Source organism: Lampris incognitus, chromosome 11, assembly GCF_029633865.1.
Source record: "Lampris incognitus isolate fLamInc1 chromosome 11, fLamInc1.hap2, whole genome shotgun sequence".
NCBI classification, from domain to species: domain Eukaryota; kingdom Metazoa; phylum Chordata; class Actinopteri; order Lampriformes; family Lampridae; genus Lampris; species Lampris incognitus.
Genome location: NC_079221.1, coordinates 18,909,940 through 18,930,160, shown reverse-complemented (window position 1 = coordinate 18,930,160; position 20,221 = coordinate 18,909,940). Strand labels below are relative to the sequence as shown.

Below are 20,221 nucleotides of genomic sequence, written 5' to 3'. Positions count from 1 at the left end.
TCAGACAGGGTACGAAAGGGGCTGACCCTTTTACAGTGGCTCAAATTAAAATCAATTCGGTTTGACTTAGCGGAGATTTTAATTCCTTGTTCGAGTCTGGACTATGACTGAAGGAACGTAAGTAGACCTACAATTTTTTTCCGAACAAAATATAGCTCTGTAGACTAAGAGTAAGTTATAATTTTATTTTTTGGTGCGAAATAATTTTGTAAAAAAAAAAAATCATCGGAGAAGTTGAAAACGGTGAATATAATTGCATGGGTTGTTAAAGTGTATAGGTGAAATTGTACGCCATTTCTGCCTGTTTATGTTCTCGCTTTTATCCAGTGCTTTATACTTATTAAACCAGATGTGCAGGTGTATGCATCCGCGCATCGTGTGTATATTATCCATTATCACAAATTTGGATTTTGCGCCACCTGTCGTCCACCTGTTGATGTGTTAGGCATCTGCGGAGGCGAGGGGGACCCTACAAGACCGAGCCAGCCACAGACCTGAGTCGGTGGAGATTGAGAAACGTTGAGGGAAGGCAAACATGGCGTTATGTTGAGCAAGAAGACACCCCAGACAGAGAACAAACCATGCTGGAGGCCCACTCACTGGGATTGGATACGGTTAGTTATGTGTTCTGGTCAATTTGTTTATGATTATGCAGGGTTATAGTCCTACTTGTGATTAAGAAGGAGCTTGATGTCTCTTGCCATTAAGGATGTCACTCAAATGACTACAGAGATGAAGATCAGTGGAAAGCATGTGTGGATAAATAAATACAGGAAACTTAATAGTGGTAACTTTAAGGACTGGTGGATTTTTGTAATGACACACCATTAAAACAGGGTATGGGATAAATAACTATATAGACTCTCAAAGGGTACTCCATGGAGTGCCAGATTTTCGTGTTCTTATGCGCAGTCAACTTTGTCTCCAGGTGGGTCCACTGTTTTACATGTTTGAGCAACGCTGTATGCATCAACATTATTAAGACCAGGGTGGGAAACATCCTTTTACACCACTAGATACATCATGACTATCATAGAGAACAAGTATGGCTTGTTCAACCAGTAATAGAATAGAATAGAACAGAACCTCCAAAAACAAGTGGTTATCTGCCAAAGTGTCTGGCTAGAGATGACATATTTACCAGCCACAGCCAAATAACACTATGACTAGGTAGCTGGCACTGATTTCTCACAATTCCCCCCTACAGAGTAAGTACCTGCCTGGCTCCCCATCAGTCCACACAGCGGTGGATGCAGCCTTAAAGGGTATGAACTTCTACAGTTACCTGCAAGCTGAGGATGGCCACTGGGCAGGGGACTACGGGGGACCTCTCTTCCTGCTGCCAGGTATCCAACTCGTCCTTCCATCCATCCATCAGTGTCATGGCTATAAAAAAATGCAACTTGATTGATGGTTGAAATAGTCTGCAATAACATGTGCTGGTGAAAGGTGTGTTTGCAGAGTTGGAGGAGAGAAAGGAAATGTTGCTGATGACCCTTGTGTTTTTGTACCTGTGTGTGTGTGCATGCTCACATGCATGCATGTGCTTTTGCACTGTGCGTTCTTGCTTCTCAGGTCTCCTAATCACATGTCATGTGGCTCAGATCCCTTTTGCTGAGGCCTGGAAAAAGGAAATGGTGAGATACCTTCGCTCCGTCCAGCTTCCAGATGGAGGCTGGGGCCTGTAAGTCAATTTCAAAAAGCTTTACTTCATTCTTGTTTTGCAGGATTGTCTTGTATTTTATTATCCATCTAAAGGTTTCAAAGAATGAGAGGAATCCTACTTCACGTCATCTAGTCAAATCACATACATAGATATAGTGTCATCTTCCCCTCATGAATGGAAAATTGCCTTCTACAACCAGAAACTGTAGGCATCATCTGGTCCCATTCCTGCCGAAAATAAACAGTGAAACATTAACTGTAAGCATCCTCAGGTACTCCTCATTTGGAAAGTTGACCCAGAACTAAAGTTTTCAATCTGTCCCCAGTAGATTTTTTTTTTTGAAGATACATCTGGAGGATTGACTTTGCCTTTGGTCACATTTATTTGACAAATATACATTGTCTGACAGTGTGGAATAGTAAATGCAGCAGTTATTGCGACTGTGTGTTTTGTTTTTACACAGACATATTGAGGATAAATCTACTGTCTTTGGCACTGCCCTGAGCTACACCTCACTTAGGATCCTGGGAGTGGAGCCTGATGACCCCGATATGGTCCGGGCCAGGAATAACCTACACAGCAAAGGTGAGAAGAAATAAATTGGAAAGGTCCCTCAGAATTTGAAACAGCATTAAAGGCTAAGTTAAGATTTATTTACGGGCCTCTGGGCAGCGTAGTAGTGTATTCTGTTGCCTACCAACACGGGGATCGCTGGTTCGAATCCCCCGTGTTACCTCCGGCTTGGTCAGGCATCCCTACAGATACAATTGGCCATGACTGCAGGTGGGAAGCCGGGTGTGGGTATGTGTCCTGGTCGCTGCACTAGCACCTCCTTTGGTCAGTCGGGGGTGCTTGTTCGAGGGGGAGGGAGAACTAGGGAGTAATAGCCTGATCCTCCCACATGCTATGTCCCCCCGGCAAAATTCCTCACTGTCAGGTGAAAAGAAGCGGCTGGCGACTCCACATGTATCGGAGGAGGCATAGCAGTCTGCAGTCCTCCTGCGATCGACACGGGGTGGAGCAATGACTGGGCCAGCTCGGAAGAGTAGAGTAATTGGCCAGATACAATTGGGGAGAAAAAGAGGGGGGGAAAACTGTAGTTACAAAGTTATTGAATAGGTACATTAATGTTGATTATACATTTTTCTGTCCATTGAAAGTAAATCTCCCCAAGCCTTACTTTCTAAAAAACATATTACCAAACCGTAATGGAAAATTCAGAGTCAAATAAGGGAATTGATTCACAAGGAATATCTCTAAAGAATGCAATTCTCTAACTAGGATCCATCAACCAGGATCCACATTTATATTGATTTAACTCAAGCCAAGTCTTGTTGTTTGTCTTTCGTTGATTACCGTGGCAGCAATTTACATAACTAAAGGAGGCAACAGTGGCTCAGAGGTGGAGCAGGTCGTCTGCTAACTGGAGGGTTGCAGGTTTGATCCTCAGCTCCTCCTTGCAAAAATGTCGCGGTGTCCTTGAGTAAGACACCTAACCCCTAACTGATGCCGATGAGTTGGTTGTTACCTTGCATGATTGACACCGCCGTGTGTGTGTGTGTGTATGTGGCATTCATTGATTGTAAAGTGCTTTGAGTGGCTGTTGCGGCTAGAAAAGTGCTTTATAAATGCAGCCCATTTACCATTTAAAACCGGCTGTATAATAAAGCTGTCAGTGTGCTGTATTTCGCACAGGTGGTGCCATCGGAATACCATCTTGGGGTAAATTTTGGCTGGCCATCCTAAATGTCTACAGTTGGGAGGGAATGAACACACTCCTACCAGAGATGTGGTGAGTTTTTTTACATTCTTAGATCAAAGAATATCTGCTTCCACCCGTCATCCTGGCTACCCCCCCCTGCTTTTTCTCCCCAATTATATCTGGCCAATTACCCTACTTTTCTGAGCCATCCCGGTCGCTGCTCCACCCCTTCTGCTGATCCAGGGAGGGCGACAGACTACCACATGCCTCCTCCAATACATGTGGAGTCGCCAGCCACTTCTTTTCACCTGACAGTGAGGAGTTTCACCAGGGGGACGTAGTGCGTGGGAGGATCACGGTATTCCCCCCAGTTCTCCCTCCCCCCTGAACAGGCGCCCTGACCAACCAGAGGAGGCGCTAGTGTAGCAACCAGGACACATACCCACATCCGGCTTCTGCAGACATCGCCAATTGTGTCTGTAGGGACGCCCGACCAAGTCGGAGGTAACACGGGGATTCGAACTGGCGATCCCCGTGTTGGTAGGCAACAGAATAGACTGCCATGCTACCCAGATGCCCCTTCATCCTGGCTATCTATATACAGACAAAGCTTCAGGACATCAATTAAAGTAAAAGCTGTCACTAAAAAGAGACAGTCTTTCTGTCTTTATGCATGCTCAATAATCCAGGTAAGAAAATCACAGAAAGTTGAATCAGTTCATCTGGACACAACATTTATTGAGAGAAACTTTTCATCACTCATCTAAGTAACCTCTTCAGTCTCAACTGATTGCAGGTATCCCCACCTGTGAATAGTACACATGGCCATTATAACTCTAGTTAATGGTCACGTCCATAGTTGCATATTAAACTGATCATTGGTTTTGGTCGTTGTGCCACTGTATTATTTATAAGGGTGGGAATACCTGCAGTCAGTTGAGACTAACTTAGATGAGTGATGAAACCTTTCTCTCTCAACAAAAGTTGTGTCCAGATGAACTGAATCAACTTTCTGTGAGAGAAACTGTGAGACAGTTTTATAGTTTTTCATACCATCTAGTGAAGGTGACCACTGGAGAAGAGGCTGGTGTAACGAATCTGGGATTGTACTTAGATATTTTATGTTGTTTTAGGTTGTTTCCCAGCTGGATGCCAGCACACCCTTCTACCTTGTGGTGCCACTGTCGCCAGGTCTATCTCCCCATGAGTTACTGCTACGCTGTGCGGCTGACTGCCAAGGAGGATCCTCTGGTCCTGAGCCTACGACAGGTACTACTACCTCAGCCCACAAGGGGGTGAGATACATTACACATTATACACGATTGCATACATCAGTCCAATTGCCCTGATTTGGTTTCTGTCACAGTTAATTTTAACAGAGCTGGCTGTCATATGTACTGATTTTAGAAAAGCATGATTAATAAATTTTTCATAGGATCAAGTTAAAACTAAGTTTGGAGTCTGGGTAGTGTTGCGGTCTATTCCATTGCCTACCAACACAGGGCTCGCCGGTTCGAATCCCCATGTTACCTCTGGCTTGGTCGAGCGTTCCTACAGACACAATTGGCCAGTTCTGCAAGTGGGGAGCCAGATGTGTGTATGTGTCCTGGTCGCTGCACTAGCGCCTCCTCTGGTTGGTCACAGCGCTCGTTCAGGGGGGACGGGGAACTCGGGGGAATAGCATGATCCTCCCATGTGCTGCATCCCCCTGGCGAAACTCCTCACTGTCAGGTGAAAAGAAGCAGCTGGCAACATGTATCAGAGAAAATGTGGTAGTCTGCAGCCCTCCCTGGATCGGCAGGGGCGGAGCAGGGACCGGCACAGCTCAGAAGAGTGGGGTAATTGGCCGGATACAATTGGGGAGAAAAAAAAGGGGGGGGGGACTAAATTTGGAGAACTGCCTAATCCAGGATTTCTGAAACTGTCTCAGCCTAAATGTGGATGTTTAGATCTTCACTTGAGCCCCAGGTCCATTTAAATATATTGTCAATTGGAGACTTACCCGCATAGGACCGCACCCCCTTTTGGAAACTTGGGCCTAATGAAATTGCCGCGGAGAGTGAAAACAAGTGTTTCCTATGCCGTGTTGCTTCGTTTGACTGAATTGGACGCTCTTGTTCTCTTTAGGAGTTGTATCTCCAGGATTATTCCACCATTAACTGGTCTGCACAAAGGAACAACGTGGCTGCCTGTGACATGTACACACCTCACAGCACTCTGCTCAATGTGGCTTACAGTAAGTTTAATCAGCACTCGGGTGTGATTTATTGCAACCACGGCCGCCTTGTGTTGCATTTCAGCTGTGTAAGCAGCAGATTGCAATGGTGATATACAAGCAAAATTTAGCATTGGATTGTTTATAACAAAGAATGTACTATTTTAAATAATGTCAGCATTGCTGTAACAGACAGATATTGTTAACTTTAGAGGTTTATGTCAACTTAAATATAAGTATGTATCAAATGTTCCATCCATTATCCAAGCCGCTTATCCCAACCAGGGTCGTGTGATGCTAGAGCCTATCCCAGCAGTCAATCAATCAAGTCAGTCAATCAAGTTGCATTTATTGGGTGGCAGGTGGGGAGACACCCTATACAGGCTGCCAGTCCATCACAGGGCCAACACACACACACACACACACACATTCACACCTCGGGACAATTTAGTACGGCCGATTCACCTGACCGACATGTCTTTGGACTGTGGGAAGAAACCGGAGCACCCGGAGGAAACCCACACAAACACGGGGAGAACAAGCAAACTCCACACAGAGGACGACCCGGGACAACCCCCAAGGTTGGACTACCCCGGGGCTTGAAACCAGGACCTTATTGTTGTGAAGTGACCATGCTAACCACTGCGCCACCATGCCGCTGGCTATAATGTTATTATATATAATTTATGCTTCGAATAAGTTATTATATTTTTGCCATTATGTTGCCAATATAATAGAACAAAATAGAATTGTAAATGGTTTAATTATACCCGTTACAGCCATAGGGGTGGTAACACACTGCTAAAGTATATGGTCAACAGACAGGAGACATCGGTTTTGAAAATTTACAAATGGTTTCTGGAATCACGTCTTCTGTTATTAAAGCATCCACAGCGAGGCCAGTTCGTACAAGTTCCTCCCCTCGGATATGTCCAGAGAAATGGTTCTGCTTATCACTTTCCTAACCTCCTGGCTCTGTTGTTCCACAGTGGTGCTGAACGTGTACGAGGCCCATCACAGCACCGCATGGAGAGCGAGGGCTGTAGAAGAGCTGTACAAGCATATACAAGCTGATGACCGCTTCACCAAATCTATCAGCATTGGACCGGTAAGAGGGAGGTGCCTTTCATACTCTCCAGGGGCGTTTCCAGGATTTGAGGACATTCGGGGCTTAGTCTGGTCTTCTGTAGGGGGGTCCGGGGGGATCCTCCATTGAACTTTTTTTTTATATATATAGACAAGCTCTATTTTGATGCTTTTTTTATGCACTCTGGCATCTTATTTACATTCAGAGTACATGTCTTAATCATTGAAAATTTTAAATGAGTACCTCAAAAACTGTTGGGTATGCTCCAGATTAATTATGAATTGTGATGTTAAAAATATTAGTAGTTGTTAGTAGTAGTTAGTATTAGTAGTTGTTAGTGTCATTAAACATTTATTGACATGCTACAGTACCAGACTAGAGGAAAAAAAAGTTAAATCTATTTATGTTAACATTAGTTTATTGGAATATTACATTTTCATACACACACACACACACACACACACACACACACATGGAGTTGGTTTAGAGACCTGCATTTATTTTGACAGGCTGTTATTTTATGAAGACTATCAGACATTCACACACCTTACTTTTTTTGTCGGGCTTCACATAGGCTTAAATTTAAAAATGTATTCAGGGCTACACTCAAAATTTTCAGGGCTTAAGCCCCAGCAAAATGACCTGGCGACGCCAATAATACTCTCCGCATGAATGAAGTAATATGTACATCGTTCTCCTTTTAGTGGGCAAAAGGACATTCTGATTGGGCGTCCGGGTAGCATAGCAGTCTATTCCATTGCCTACCGACATGGGGATCGCCGGTTTGAATCCCCGTGTTACCTCCAGCTTGGTCAGGCGTCCCTACAGACACAACTGACCGTGTCTGCGGGTGGGAAGCCGGATACAGGTATGAGTCCTGGTCACTGCACTAGCACCTCCTCTGGTCAGTCGGGGCGTCTGTTCAGGGGGGAGGGGAAACTGGGGGAATAGCGTGAGCCTCCCACATGTTACGACCCCCTGGCGAAACTCCTCACTGTCAGGTGAAAAGAAGCAGCTGGCGACTCCACATGTATTGGAGGAGGCATGCGGTAGTTTGCAGCCCTCCCGGGATCAGCAGAGGGGGTGGAACAGTGACCGGGATGGCTCAGAGAGCAGGGTGATTGGCCAGGTACAACTGGGGAGAAAAGGGGGGGGGGAAATACCATAAAAAAGACATTCTGATCTATTCTTTTTTTAAGAGAGATTGTGTTTTCTTCTCATATTGTTATTGTCTATTGAAACGGTGGAAGAGAAGAGAGGAAGAGCTAGAGCAAGGAAGGCACAGGGCATGCTATTGTTGGCAGAGGGTTTTTGTGTTTTCTTGTTTTTGGTGCTTTGATAGTTTGTATGATGTACGGCTTTCATTGTGTGTGTGGGGGGGGGGGGTTAGATATCAGAACACACTGCCTCATGTTTGTTTTTCATAACACCTTTTCATCATATAATTTCAGTTTTATTTCAGAGTTTTATTGAAGTTTTTGTGGCTTGTAATTTTGGTGAAATCGAAATTAATACTAGTTCCATTCAGAATACTTACTGCATATTGCACAAAATGCCTTATAAGTTTCATATGATGCATTTGCATGGGATTGTTAAAAGTGTTGTCCGGGTTGGGGATGAGTTGTTGCCTCAAGTGAAGGAGTTCAAGTATCTTGGGGTGTTGTTCACGAGTGAGGGTAGGATGGAGTGGAAGATTGACAGGCGGATTGGTGCAGCATCAGCAGTAATGCAAACGTTGTACCGGACTGTTGTGGTAAAGAGGGAGCTGAGCCAGAAGGCAAAGCTCTCAATTTACCAGTCAATCTTTGTTCCAACCCTCACCTATGGTGATGAGCTTTGGGTAGTGACCAAAAGGGTGTGATCACGGATAAAAACGGCTGAAATTAGTTTCCTCCGTAGGGTGTCTGGGCTCAGCCTTAGAGATAGGGTGAGGAGCTCAGACATCCGGAGGGAGCTCGGAGTAGAGCTGTTGCTCCTTCACATCGAAAGGAGCCAGTTGAGGTGGTTCGGGCATCTGATTAGGATGCCTCCTGGGCGCCTTCCTTTGGAGGTTTTCCAGGCATGTCCAACTGGAAGGAGACCCCAGGGTAGACCCAGAGCTCGCTGGAGGGACTAGATGTGCAATCTGGCCTGGGAATGCCTTGGTATCCCCCAGGAGGAGCTGTAGGGTGTTGCTGGGGAGAGGGATGTCTGGAGTGCCCTACTTAGCTTACTACCAATGCAACCCGACCCCAGAGAAGCGGCTGATTATAAGATGAAATGTTAAAGTGTTGATCTCTGTCCATAGATCTCAAAGACTATCAACATGCTGGTGCGCTGGTATGTAGACGGACCCTCCTCCCCCGCCTTCCGGGAGCACGTGTCCAGGATCCCAGACTACCTCTGGTCAGTCAGACAGTTTATTCCTCTTGGACGCAATTCAATAATAAATTTATCAAGTAGACCTGACAAGCTGGGTCTTCATCTTCGACCATGACTGAATTATTACTCAAAACTTTGAAAATTTTTAAAGTGATTTATCAGTTATTTCTCAAGAAATTACTCATAGCATTGCCCTCCTGGTAGTTCTCTGCAGCCTCTTGGGTCATCTTGGTGCCAACAGCCATATTTCACATCAGAACCATTGATTCTGATGTAAAATTGTCATCAGCCAGAGGGAAAGAAAACACACCCAAAAACAACAGCAATACTCAAACTAACAATAAATTCCCTCTGTTTCAGGTTGGGATTGGATGGTATGAAAATGCAGGTGAGTTTTCCATCTTTTTGTACAGTTGCAAACGTGTGTAGAGATGCAGCGGCAGTACTAGAACCATGGATACATCTACTGAATAAATCAAATTTTAATCAACTCCAAACTAAGAACATTTTTTTTAATTTTATTTTGGTAGGGAACCAATGGATCTCAACTCTGGGATACTTGCTTCGCAGTACAGGCCTTTCTTGAGGTGACATACACCTATCTTACATATTCAAAATCTTATCATTGTGGAATTGTTCAACCTTTTCTAGTAAGGTTTGATAAACTAATGGTTTTTTTTTTTTTTTGCTGGATGGTCCTTCAGGCAGGAGCCCAAGACAACCCCAGATTAGCTGAGTGCCTTCGACAAGCCAACCGCTTCCTTACCCTGACACAGGTAAAAACGGCCCTTAAACAGTGAGATTGATAGACTGGATATTAAACTACAAGGGAGTGCAGAAAAGAGGTGAAGAAGAGCGTGCAGGTAGGGTGGAGTGGGTGGAGAAGAGTGATTTGCGACAGAAGGGGGTCAGCAAGCGTTAAAGGGAAGGTTTACAAGATGGTAATGAGACCAGCTATGTTGTATGGTTTGGAGATGGTGGCACTGACGAAAAGACAGGAGGTGGAACTGGAGGTGGCAGGGATGAAGATGCTAAGATTTTCATTTCATTGGGAGTGATGAAGAAGGACAGGATTAGGAAAGAGTATATTAGAGAGACATCTCAGGTTGGACGGTTTGGAAACAAAGCAAGAGAGGCAAGATTAAGATGGCTTGGACATGTGTGGAGGAGAGATGCTGGGTATATTGGGAGAAGGATGCTGAATATGGAGCTGCCAGGCAAGAGGAAAAGAGGAGGTTTATGGATGTGGTGAGGGAGGACATGCAGGTGGCTGGTGTGACAGAAGAAGATGCAGAGGACAGGAAGAGATGGAAACTGATGATCTGCTGTGGCGACCCCTCACGGGAGCAGCCAAAAAAAGTAATAATAGTAGTAGTAGTAGTAATAATAGATAGTAGCCATTACAAATATTGCCGCTTTGGAACTGCAACAGCAGAGGGCAGCAGAGTGCTGTGCCGTTAGCAAATTGTCCGGTCCATTGGATGATACAGTTCAAATGTATAAAATCAAGGAAGAGAGTAATTATCCACTGTCCACACGAATTTTAATGTACTTCACCTAACTTAGTGTCAAATTATCCTCCCAAGAGTATGAAAATCCATTTATGTAACTCAAGTGAAACAAAAACAATGAAGATTCAGGGTTCACACATGGCAGCAGAATTACCACATATGACAAATATATCACCGTTCTAGTCATAAATTCTTTAGGACAAAGGAAAATATCTGGTATTTTGAATGTGTTTTTCTTTACCTAATAAAAATTAGTCCATTCACATTGTTGACATTGATTGACTGCAAAGGTTTTTTTAAACCGATTTTTCAGTGTCTGAAATGTTTTTCCCATCCACTAGATACCTGACAATCCTCCTGAATACCAGAAATACTACAGACAGATGAACAAGGTAAAATAGATGTGTTCACATTTTCACTGAAAAGTATCTTAGTGATGTGGCGTTCCAGCCTGTCAAGACAGTTTTTTCGACATGGACGTGTCTTTACGTGTTGTTTAGTGTGGCCCTTCTTTGTTCAATAGATAGTTCATGTGCACAATACTATATTACGTCTTTGCAACCCCATTCTCATACCCATTAAGGTGCTTTCAGATACATGTTTACACAGCATGTACATTCTTGAATATGCACTACATTATTTTATGTGTGTGTGTAGTTTTGTGTGCATATATGATGTGTGTGTCTATCTCCATGTGCATGTCATGCATGTGCTGTATATCCCCATTTGCATTTTAAATAGGGAGGTTTCCCCTTCAGTACCCGTGACTGCGGCTGGATTGTGGCTGACTGCACAGCAGAGGGCCTGAAGTCTGTGATGCTGCTTCAGGAGCTCTGTGCCTCTGTTGGACAGCCTGTCCCCTCAGAGCGCTTGTATGATGCTGTCAATGTGGTGCGTATTTTCGGTGCCCAAGAGTCTGCACTTGCTCTCTAGCCATCCATCCATCCATTAACCAAGCCACTTATCCAAATTCAGGATGCGGGAGCCTATCCCAGCAGTCATTGGGCGGCAGGTGGGGAGACACCCTGGACAGGCCGCCAGTCCATCACAGGGCCGACACAGTCACACCTAGGGACAATTTAGTATAGCCAATTCACCTGACTGACATGTCTTTGGACTGTAGGACTTTGCTCTCTAGACAGCAAGTAAATGAAAGACTCACATTCTGTTGTCACCAAAGAATTTGTTTTTGAGCTTGAGGCTGTTACATTCCCTGTTAAAGGTCCAGAGGATGAGGGGGAGTAACAAAGAAAATAAGCGTCCCGGGGGAATAAGAAAGGTGGGAGGTGGAACCAGGTGTAAAAACAAAGATTTATTAACAGAAATGAACCCTAAGTCAATATATACACAATAAGAAAAGGCAACTGACAAAGCTGGCTCTTAACCAGGCTTAGCTAACAAAACAAACTCCGATCAAACCAAACAGAAAGAAACAAAGAAGAACGATAACAAGTTTCACGCTCCGTCTCAAGGAGTAATGGGCATCGACACAAGAGCTCACTCTCTGGTTGACAACAATGCCCCACTGTCCATCTCGCTCTCTCTCTGGCTGCCAACAATGGCCCACTGGCACTGTCGGTTGTCTCTCTCCAAGGTATATACCCAGCTGATGAGGAATTGGGGTCACCTGGGCTCAATCAGCAGTTCCACAGGAGGCGGGGCATTACCTGGAGAGGGAAAATTACAGACACGGCACTAGGGCCGTAACAGAGGCGCTGATTTGCTAAATTCTTTTTGTAAGTTTGATAATGTTACAGTGAAAGGTGAGATGATGGGTGGAGCTGAGCAGGGAGTTATGGGTATTGTATTCCATGTGCAGCACTGGTCTCTACAAGCTTCATACCTCATTGACCGTGTCTTTGTCTCCTTTCTTTCAGCTGCTGAACATGAAGAACTCAAATGGTGGTTTTGCTACTTATGAAACCAAGAGAGGAGGGAAACTTCTGGAGCTCCTTAATCCCTCTGAGGTGTTTGGTGAGTGTGTTGATATTATAAAATGCCAGCAACCATATTTAGCTTCTCAGCTGACATGGCAACCAGTGTTACTCAACTGGGGAATAAAGAATATGTTGGGGAACAAATGCTTTAAATGGGCAAAACAAGGAGCCATTTTTAAATGCAACAGTTTTGATCTCCATGCAACATTAAATGGCTGGTAAATATTGTGTTCTGCATTGTGGCTATTTCACAATGTTATACTCTCTGCTCAGTCTGGGACCTTTAGACCGTCGGTGCCATTTCTCCCTGTCTCTCTTACGTTTTCTCCCACACTCCTCTCTTTATGCTTCACATCAGCATATTCCTCATCCTCGTTCATCTTTTTGCAATCTCCTTTTTCAAGTAACACTCCCACCCACTGATGCTCCAGAGCTGTCACTCCACGCCCTGATGCCTCTGCTCTCCTTGCCCTTTTCTCTCCAGGTGACATCATGATAGACTATACCTATGTCGAGTGCACCTCAGCAGTGATGCAGGCCCTACGCCACTTCCAGAAAGCCTACCCTGAACATCGTGTAGCGGACATTAGGTACACACACACACATACTCACACACATGTACATATACACACACACATATATATATATACTTGGGCCATTTACTAATATATCGCCACATTGGCCCTAATTAGAAAATTTTTTGAGTGCAAAGCATAAAAGTGATTCTGAAAGTTAGGTTAAAGGTGATGTTATCAATAAGACTATAAGACTATAAGACTAACAATAAGAATATTTCCGGCTGAAATGGTTTTTAAATGTGTTGTATTTACATGCTCTTTATAATTTATGAAATAGACTGAATGCATGTGATTGCACATTTTTTGGCCCATGGCTTACGTTTTGAGACACGTCTATGGAAGGGCACATTGACACAAAGACGCAAACATAGCCTTATCATTTTGAAACTTATTTCACACTACCTTCAAATGATCAGTGTGGTGTTCTAACAGTCGGTCAGTGATATCTGTTAACGTTCTATTTTTTCAACGTTTATCAGGTCCACTCTGAGAGAAGGACTGGAGTACTGTAGGAGGGTGCAGAGGCCTGATGGATCCTGGGAAGGGTGAGCTGATTCTGGGCATTCAACTACCAACCAGATGTTTTGACCTTGTGGGTGTTCAAAACATCTTGAATGGTGTCAATGGTGTCATCTTGAATGGTCACATCAAATTAGCTTTCTCTTTATTCATCAATTATATTTCTTTTGAAGTATAATATATATTGAAATATAATATATTCGTCTTGGGAGAGAGATCCCTCCTCTGTTTCTCTCCCTGAGGTTTCTTCCTATTTTTTTCTCCCTGTTAAAGGTTTCTTTTTTTTTTTAACTTTTTTTTTAGGGAGTTGTTCCTTACCCGATGCAAGGGTCTAAGGACAGGATGTTGTGTTGCTGTAAAGCCCCTTGAGGCAAATTTGTAATTTGTGATATTGGGCTATACAATTAAAATTGACTTGACTTCTCCATTTTTGTGCTCAGATCCTGGGGAGTGTGTTTCACTTATGGAGCTTGGTTTGGCCTGGAGGCCTTTGCCTGCATGGGTCACATCTACCAGGATGAGTAAGAACAGCAAACACTGAACATAAACACAATTCTTTTGGAAGAATCAGAAACAATCTGTTTTATTTGACAAGTAGGTTTTCAAATACCAGGAGTTGGACTTGGTGGTTGGCTCACTGGGACACAGAGATAAAACACAACACAACATTTTAAAGTAATATATTTTTCCTGTATCTGTGTTGATATTCCGCTCCTCATTAGTTGAGCACTCACAACACCATTGACGGTTTCTGAAAAAAACACTATATATATATATATGTGTGTGTGTGTGTGTGTGTGTATATATATATGTATATATATATGTAAGGACACCTTACAGAACATAGTAAAAAAACAAGCAGCACTGCATCAGACAGCATACAATCAAAACAAAGCAGGGTAGACAATAAAAAGTTAATACAACAGATAAGTATAAAATCATCATTTGCACTGAACTCAGTGAAGCGTGGATCAGACTGAATATGCCAGTTTGAAAAGGTACGTTTTGAGATGGGATTTGAAGGTTGAAAGAGAGTCAATGTTGCGAATTTCTTGTGGGAGAGAGTTCCATAGGCGGGGGCAGAATGACTGAAGGCTCTAGTCCCCATGGCAGTCAAGTGGGCCAATGGTGTAGTGAGTTTGAGAGCAGAAGAGGATCTGAGAGTGCGGGAGAGCGTGTGGATATGAAGGAGTTTGGAAAGATACAAAGGAGCTAGGTTATTAAGGACCTTAAAGGTGAGGAGCAGGATCTTGAAGTCAATATGGTATTTAACAGGGAGCCAGTGGAGTTGCTGGAGAACAGGAGTGATATGATCTATGGAAGGAGTTCTGGTAATGATATGGGCAGCTGAATTCTGGACCAACTGAAGTTTATGAAGACACTTGAGGGGAAGACCAAAGAGGATAGAATTACTGTAGTCAATACGGGATGTAACCAGGGTGTGAGTGAGTATGGCTGTGCTGTTAGGTGTAAGTGATGGGTGAAGATGATAAATATTGCATAGGTGGAAGTATGCAGGCCGAGTAACATTGTTGATGTGGGCTTCAAAAGATAATGTGCTGTCCAGGATGACACCCAGACTCTTAACCTGAGGCGATGGGGGAACTATAGAACAGTCAATAGTCAGAGAAAAACTATCAGTTTGGCCAAAGTAGATTTAGTGCCTACTAGGAGGACCTCAGTTTTATCACTATGAAGTTGAGGATATATATATAGCGTTTTTTTTTTTTTGAAACCTTCAATAGTGTTGATAAAAGTGCTCAACAAATGAGGAATGGAATATTAAGATAGATGTAGGGGAAAAAAACTTTAATACATTATAGTACAAGCTTGTTTCGTGCATCACGCACTCATCAGCTGCCAATGTGGTTAAACAACAAAGAAAAAACACACAGCCTAATATATATATAGATATATATTATTTGATATATAACGTAACTTTGATAAAAGAAACACTCAATGGTAGGGAAAGTGCTCAACAAATAAAGGAGCAAAATAATCCGGTGAGCCAAATAAATTCTTTGAGACAGTACAAGCCTGTTTCATACCATATATGTGTGGGTTGTCCAACATTGGGGGTCGTCCCGGGTCATCCTCTATGTGGAGTTTGCATGTTCTCCCCATGTCTGTGTGGGTTTCCTCCCACAGTCCAAAGACATGTAGGTCAGGTGAATCGGCCGTACTAAATTGTCCCTAGGTGTGAATGTGTGTGTGTGTGTGTGTGTGTGTGTGTGTGTGTGTGTGTGTGTGTGTGTGTGTGTGTGTGTGTGTGTGTGTGTGTGTGTGTGTGTGTGTGTGTGTGTGTGTGTTTGTGTGTGTGCCCTGTGATGGCCTGGCAGCCTATCCAGGGTGTCTCCCCGCCTGCCTCCCAATGACTGCTGGCATAGGCTCCAGCATCCCCACGACCCTGAGAGCAGGATAAGCGGTTTGGATAATGGATGGATGGATGGCTATATAAGACATAAGTGTGGTGTTTTCTGTGTATTACATTAAGCTACATTAAGCTTGGATTTCTGTTTATCAAATGAATGTAAGTACAAGCAGGAGCAACACATGTGGCAGTTATCAAGGGCACCTTTTGGAGTTCAGTTTTCACACTTATCACACTTATTTCACACACGCACTTATTTTGTCAGATGGTATTTTGTTGATATCAATAGAGTCAAAAGAGACCATGATATAAAGAACATCATCTAATTTCAAAGCCTGGGCCGTGCCATAGCCTGCTAAGACTGCAGAAATCCCATAAACTGGACATTTTTCTCACCAACATAAACACAGTCAGCACTTGTAAACATGTCGGCATTCTCTCTCTCTGTCTGTCTGTCTCTCTTTCTTTCTTTATCTCCACCTCATTTTCTTCTTCTTCTTTTGTTCTCTGCTCCCGCTCACATACCATGCACACAGACACAGTGTACCTCAACAATCTGTAAATATCTCCAGTTACACCCACTGAGCTCAGAAACCAGACCAGCTTGAAAAACACCTGCTCATTCTATGAAATGGAAAGATCAAACATTTCACCCTTCAAAGTATTTTCTTTCAAAAAAGAGGAAAAATGATCAGTATGTAGTGTGTATGTGTGTGTGTGTGTGTGTGTATATATATATATATATGCATAGCATACACACACACACACACACACACACACACACGTGCATTATGAGCTGTGAAGGCAGTTAACTAGTATGGTGGTGTTTGCCACTGAGACGAGCATCATCAGAGCCAGCTGAAATCATCCTTGCATGCTTCTTAAATTCTTCTCACATCATGAAAAATTATTTCATGTTTGTATCAATTAAATTTACACCAAAGAATTAACAAAAGATTGTGTATGGCGGTGAATACTTCACCTTCAGCCCTCCCATGCTATGTCCCCACCTGCCAGATCCGTGTGTGCAGAGGTGCAGAGGGCCTGCGAGTTCTTGCTGGACAAGCAGATGTCAGATGGGGGATGGGGGGAGGATTTTGAGTCCTGTGAGCTGAGGTGCTACATTCAGAGCACCAACTCACAGATCCACAACACCTGCTGGGCTTTGCTGGGCCTCATGGCCGTCAGGTAAGGCGATACTCGCTCGGGGCGCCTGATATTTATGCCAGAGGGTGATACAAACCAGGTGGGCCTGATGAGTTCGGGTCAGGAGGGGATGTGTTTCTCATGCAATCGTTTAGATCTAGGTCAGGTTATGGTTTGGAAGTGGCACTGAAAACAATGTCAATTGACCTTTCGCAAAGTACCGCCCCAGAGCAGTGCTTGTCCAATCCTACCTTAGCAATGGTCCGTCAAGCTTTCAAACACACAACAAAATGCTGAAACGGTGTGCCTATGGGATCTGGAAATCAAATACTAGATATCTGAAAAGTTTGGAGGGGGTGTAATTTTCTTTCCCTTCCCGAAACCCAGAACGCAAGAAGCGCGATGTCAGCAATTGATTTCACAGTATAGCAGAATCCATGGCCAGCTTAATCCATCCAAAATCAACAAAAATACCTGTCTGCTCCAAGCTAAGCTTGCTACTAGCTATTATTGATAGCTAATACAGCTAACGTATTATTACTGTTACTTTTACCCACACAATGCGCTGATTTCTTCCTTCATTTTTTGGTGTTTGCCAGCTACTTCCTGGATAGTTCTGAAATGCTTGACGGGCAGTAACTAAGGGGGGCGGGACTTTGCAAAAGGTCAATTTAAAGTGTGAGTCAATTTTGGGCTTACAAAAAACATGTTAAACCATGGGCTTGCTTTGGATTTGGGCAGAAGGTGTTTCCGTTTGGGTCAATATAGCCCAGAGGAATTGTTCAGGCCCATGTAAAGCTTTTTAACTCACTTACACATTTTTCTTTCTTCTTGACTTTTGTCTTCTGTTAGGCATCCTGACATATGGGCCATTGAGAGAGGAATACAGCTGTTGATTGACAAGCAGCTACCCAATGGAGATTGGCCACAGGTACATCCCTTCCTGCTAATATTACATAGCCACCCACAATTAAATCTAGCCACGGTTTTATAGTTGCTAGATTCAATACACGTGATACATTACATTTGATATATTCTATTATCCCTTATGCTATGCTATATTGTACTATACTATTCTTGCTGTCACTATACTTAACAGCACACTATAGCTACTGATCCTCACACACAATTGGCAGTACTAATAAAGGTAAAAAAAGACTAAATAACACTTTTTCTTTTTTTTGCTTCCTGTCTTAACAGGAGAATATCTCTGGTGTGTTCAACAAGAGCTGTGCTATCAGCTATACCTCCTATAGAAATGTCTTCCCAGTCTGGGCCCTGGGCCGCTTTTCGTCCCTTTACCCCTTGAGCCCTTTGGCCGGGAAGGTCAAGTTATGATGACACGTCAAGGATCAAAATGGGGTTCCTCTGGATTTTTCTCCCCTTTTCATCCCAATTCTGCACAACACCTACTGTGGCTGTGGAGGGCATAGACTTAAACACGTGTGCTGCAATACACGTGGCGCTAAGCCCCGACCCCTTCTTTCCACCGGCTAGCTGCAGGTTTTCCAGGGGAATGTAACACGCGGGGAGGTGTGAGAGAGAGAATGAGGAAGCTGGTACCCCGCTGTTAAAGGAGAAGCCTTGATATTATACTCTGTCATCCATATCTCAAAGACATTTCACAATTATATTCGCATTACATTCAAATCAAGGTCAAAGTGTATTTGCGAATGATTTTTTTCCCGTTGTTTGTTTTAACCTGCTTCAAGTAATAAATGGGTTGATTATACCACATAGGATGACAAGTTTGTACAATCACCGAAGAGTAATTAAAAGTTAATTAATATACATATGCAAGTTTGTGACTTACAATTTAGCCATCTCTTAGCTGATCTCATAAAAAAAAAGTCATACTGTTATACCCATGTGTTATATTCCTCTCAATAATGTGTAAGCTCTGTGAGGGCCTTTTAGAAACCAGATGTGAACAGAGCTTCATCTCCAGTAACATCCCACAACCTCTGAATTTCTTAGTTGATGTTCCAACATGGCTTCTGTCCTGGCTGAACTCTGAACAAAGTTATCGTGATGATTTGTTGCTTTGACCTGTTTAGTTAATTCTAATATAGACTGTAGTGTAGGGTTTATTTTTCATTACATTGGTGCCTTATTCCTCTCACAATAAATAACTTTTCATTAATTTATATTCCTGTCTGCATATGACTTCACTTTATGTATAATCTCCCCTCTTTATTAAAAACAAGTTGGTACCCAGGAACTGTCAACCTCAAAGCACTCATTAAAATGAAATTAATTCAGGGGTACGTCCGGGTAGCATAGCGGTCTATTCCATTGCCTACCAACATGGGGATCGCTGATTCGAATCCCCGTGTTACCTCCAGTTTGGTCGGGTGTCCCTACAGATACAATTGGCCGTGTCTGTGGGTGAGAAGCCGGATGTGGGTATGTGTCCTGGTCGTTGCACTAGCGCCTCCTCTGGTCGGTCAGGGTGCCTGTTCGGGGGCGGGGGGGGTAGCGTGATCCTCCCATGTGCTACGACCCCCTGGCGAAACTCCTCACTGTCAGATGAAAAGAAACGGCTGGTGACGCCACGTGTATCGGAGGAGGCATGTGGTGGTCTGCAGCCCGCCCCGGATCGGAAGAGTGGGGTAATTGGGCGGATACAACTGGGAGAAAAGGGGGGGGGGGATCACAAACAAAATGGAGAGAGAGAGAGAGATTAAGTGACATTCTCGTGTAAGAAGTGGGGTTGTTGTGAAGCGTCTAGTGTGTTGGTGTAGTGTTGTGTGTCTGTCACGTCTCACTCTCAACCTTCACCGCTGGCTAGCAGAAATGGGAATAGGAGAGCCCAGCACGCCAAGTCTCTCCTTGCCAGTACATAGCCTCTCCAACAGCAAGCCCTATGTAGCGCCTCCTCGTGGCGACACACGGTAACTGGGTACACCTTGGACCCTGGCTGAACTACAAGGGACTCGAAGGAGGGAGGTCTGGCGCCTAGACGTGCGGTACACAGGCCCACCGGTGTGTGGATATTCCCTGATGCCCACGAACCAGCCCCCAGCTATGGGTTAAATAGTGCCACTGCCTAGTGGACACCTCGGGAGAGGAATAGGCTACGGGAGTAAACCCCTACAGAACATCAACGTCTACACTGCTGTTGTTTT

General features: G+C 43.9%; 1 protein-coding gene across 1 annotated transcript; it reads left to right on the top strand.

Annotated features, from left to right (window-relative positions):
* The first annotated feature begins 55 nt into the window (after positions 1–55).
* Positions 56–19,306, top strand: lss (lanosterol synthase (2,3-oxidosqualene-lanosterol cyclase)). Its single transcript, XM_056289664.1, has 22 exons — positions 56–117; positions 446–614; positions 1,208–1,346; positions 1,576–1,684; positions 2,130–2,251; positions 3,362–3,458; positions 4,502–4,637; positions 5,496–5,604; positions 6,573–6,691; positions 8,958–9,055; positions 9,392–9,419; positions 9,562–9,618; positions 9,736–9,807; positions 10,884–10,934; positions 11,284–11,433; positions 12,420–12,516; positions 12,964–13,069; positions 13,537–13,602; positions 14,017–14,097; positions 16,965–17,135; positions 17,946–18,024; positions 18,294–19,306. The coding sequence occupies exons 1-22, from the start codon at positions 104–106 to the stop codon at positions 18,429–18,431; spliced, it is 2,208 nt and encodes a 735-aa protein (XP_056145639.1). The 5' UTR covers positions 56–103; the 3' UTR covers positions 18,432–19,306.
* Positions 19,307–20,221: the final 915 nt, after the last annotated feature.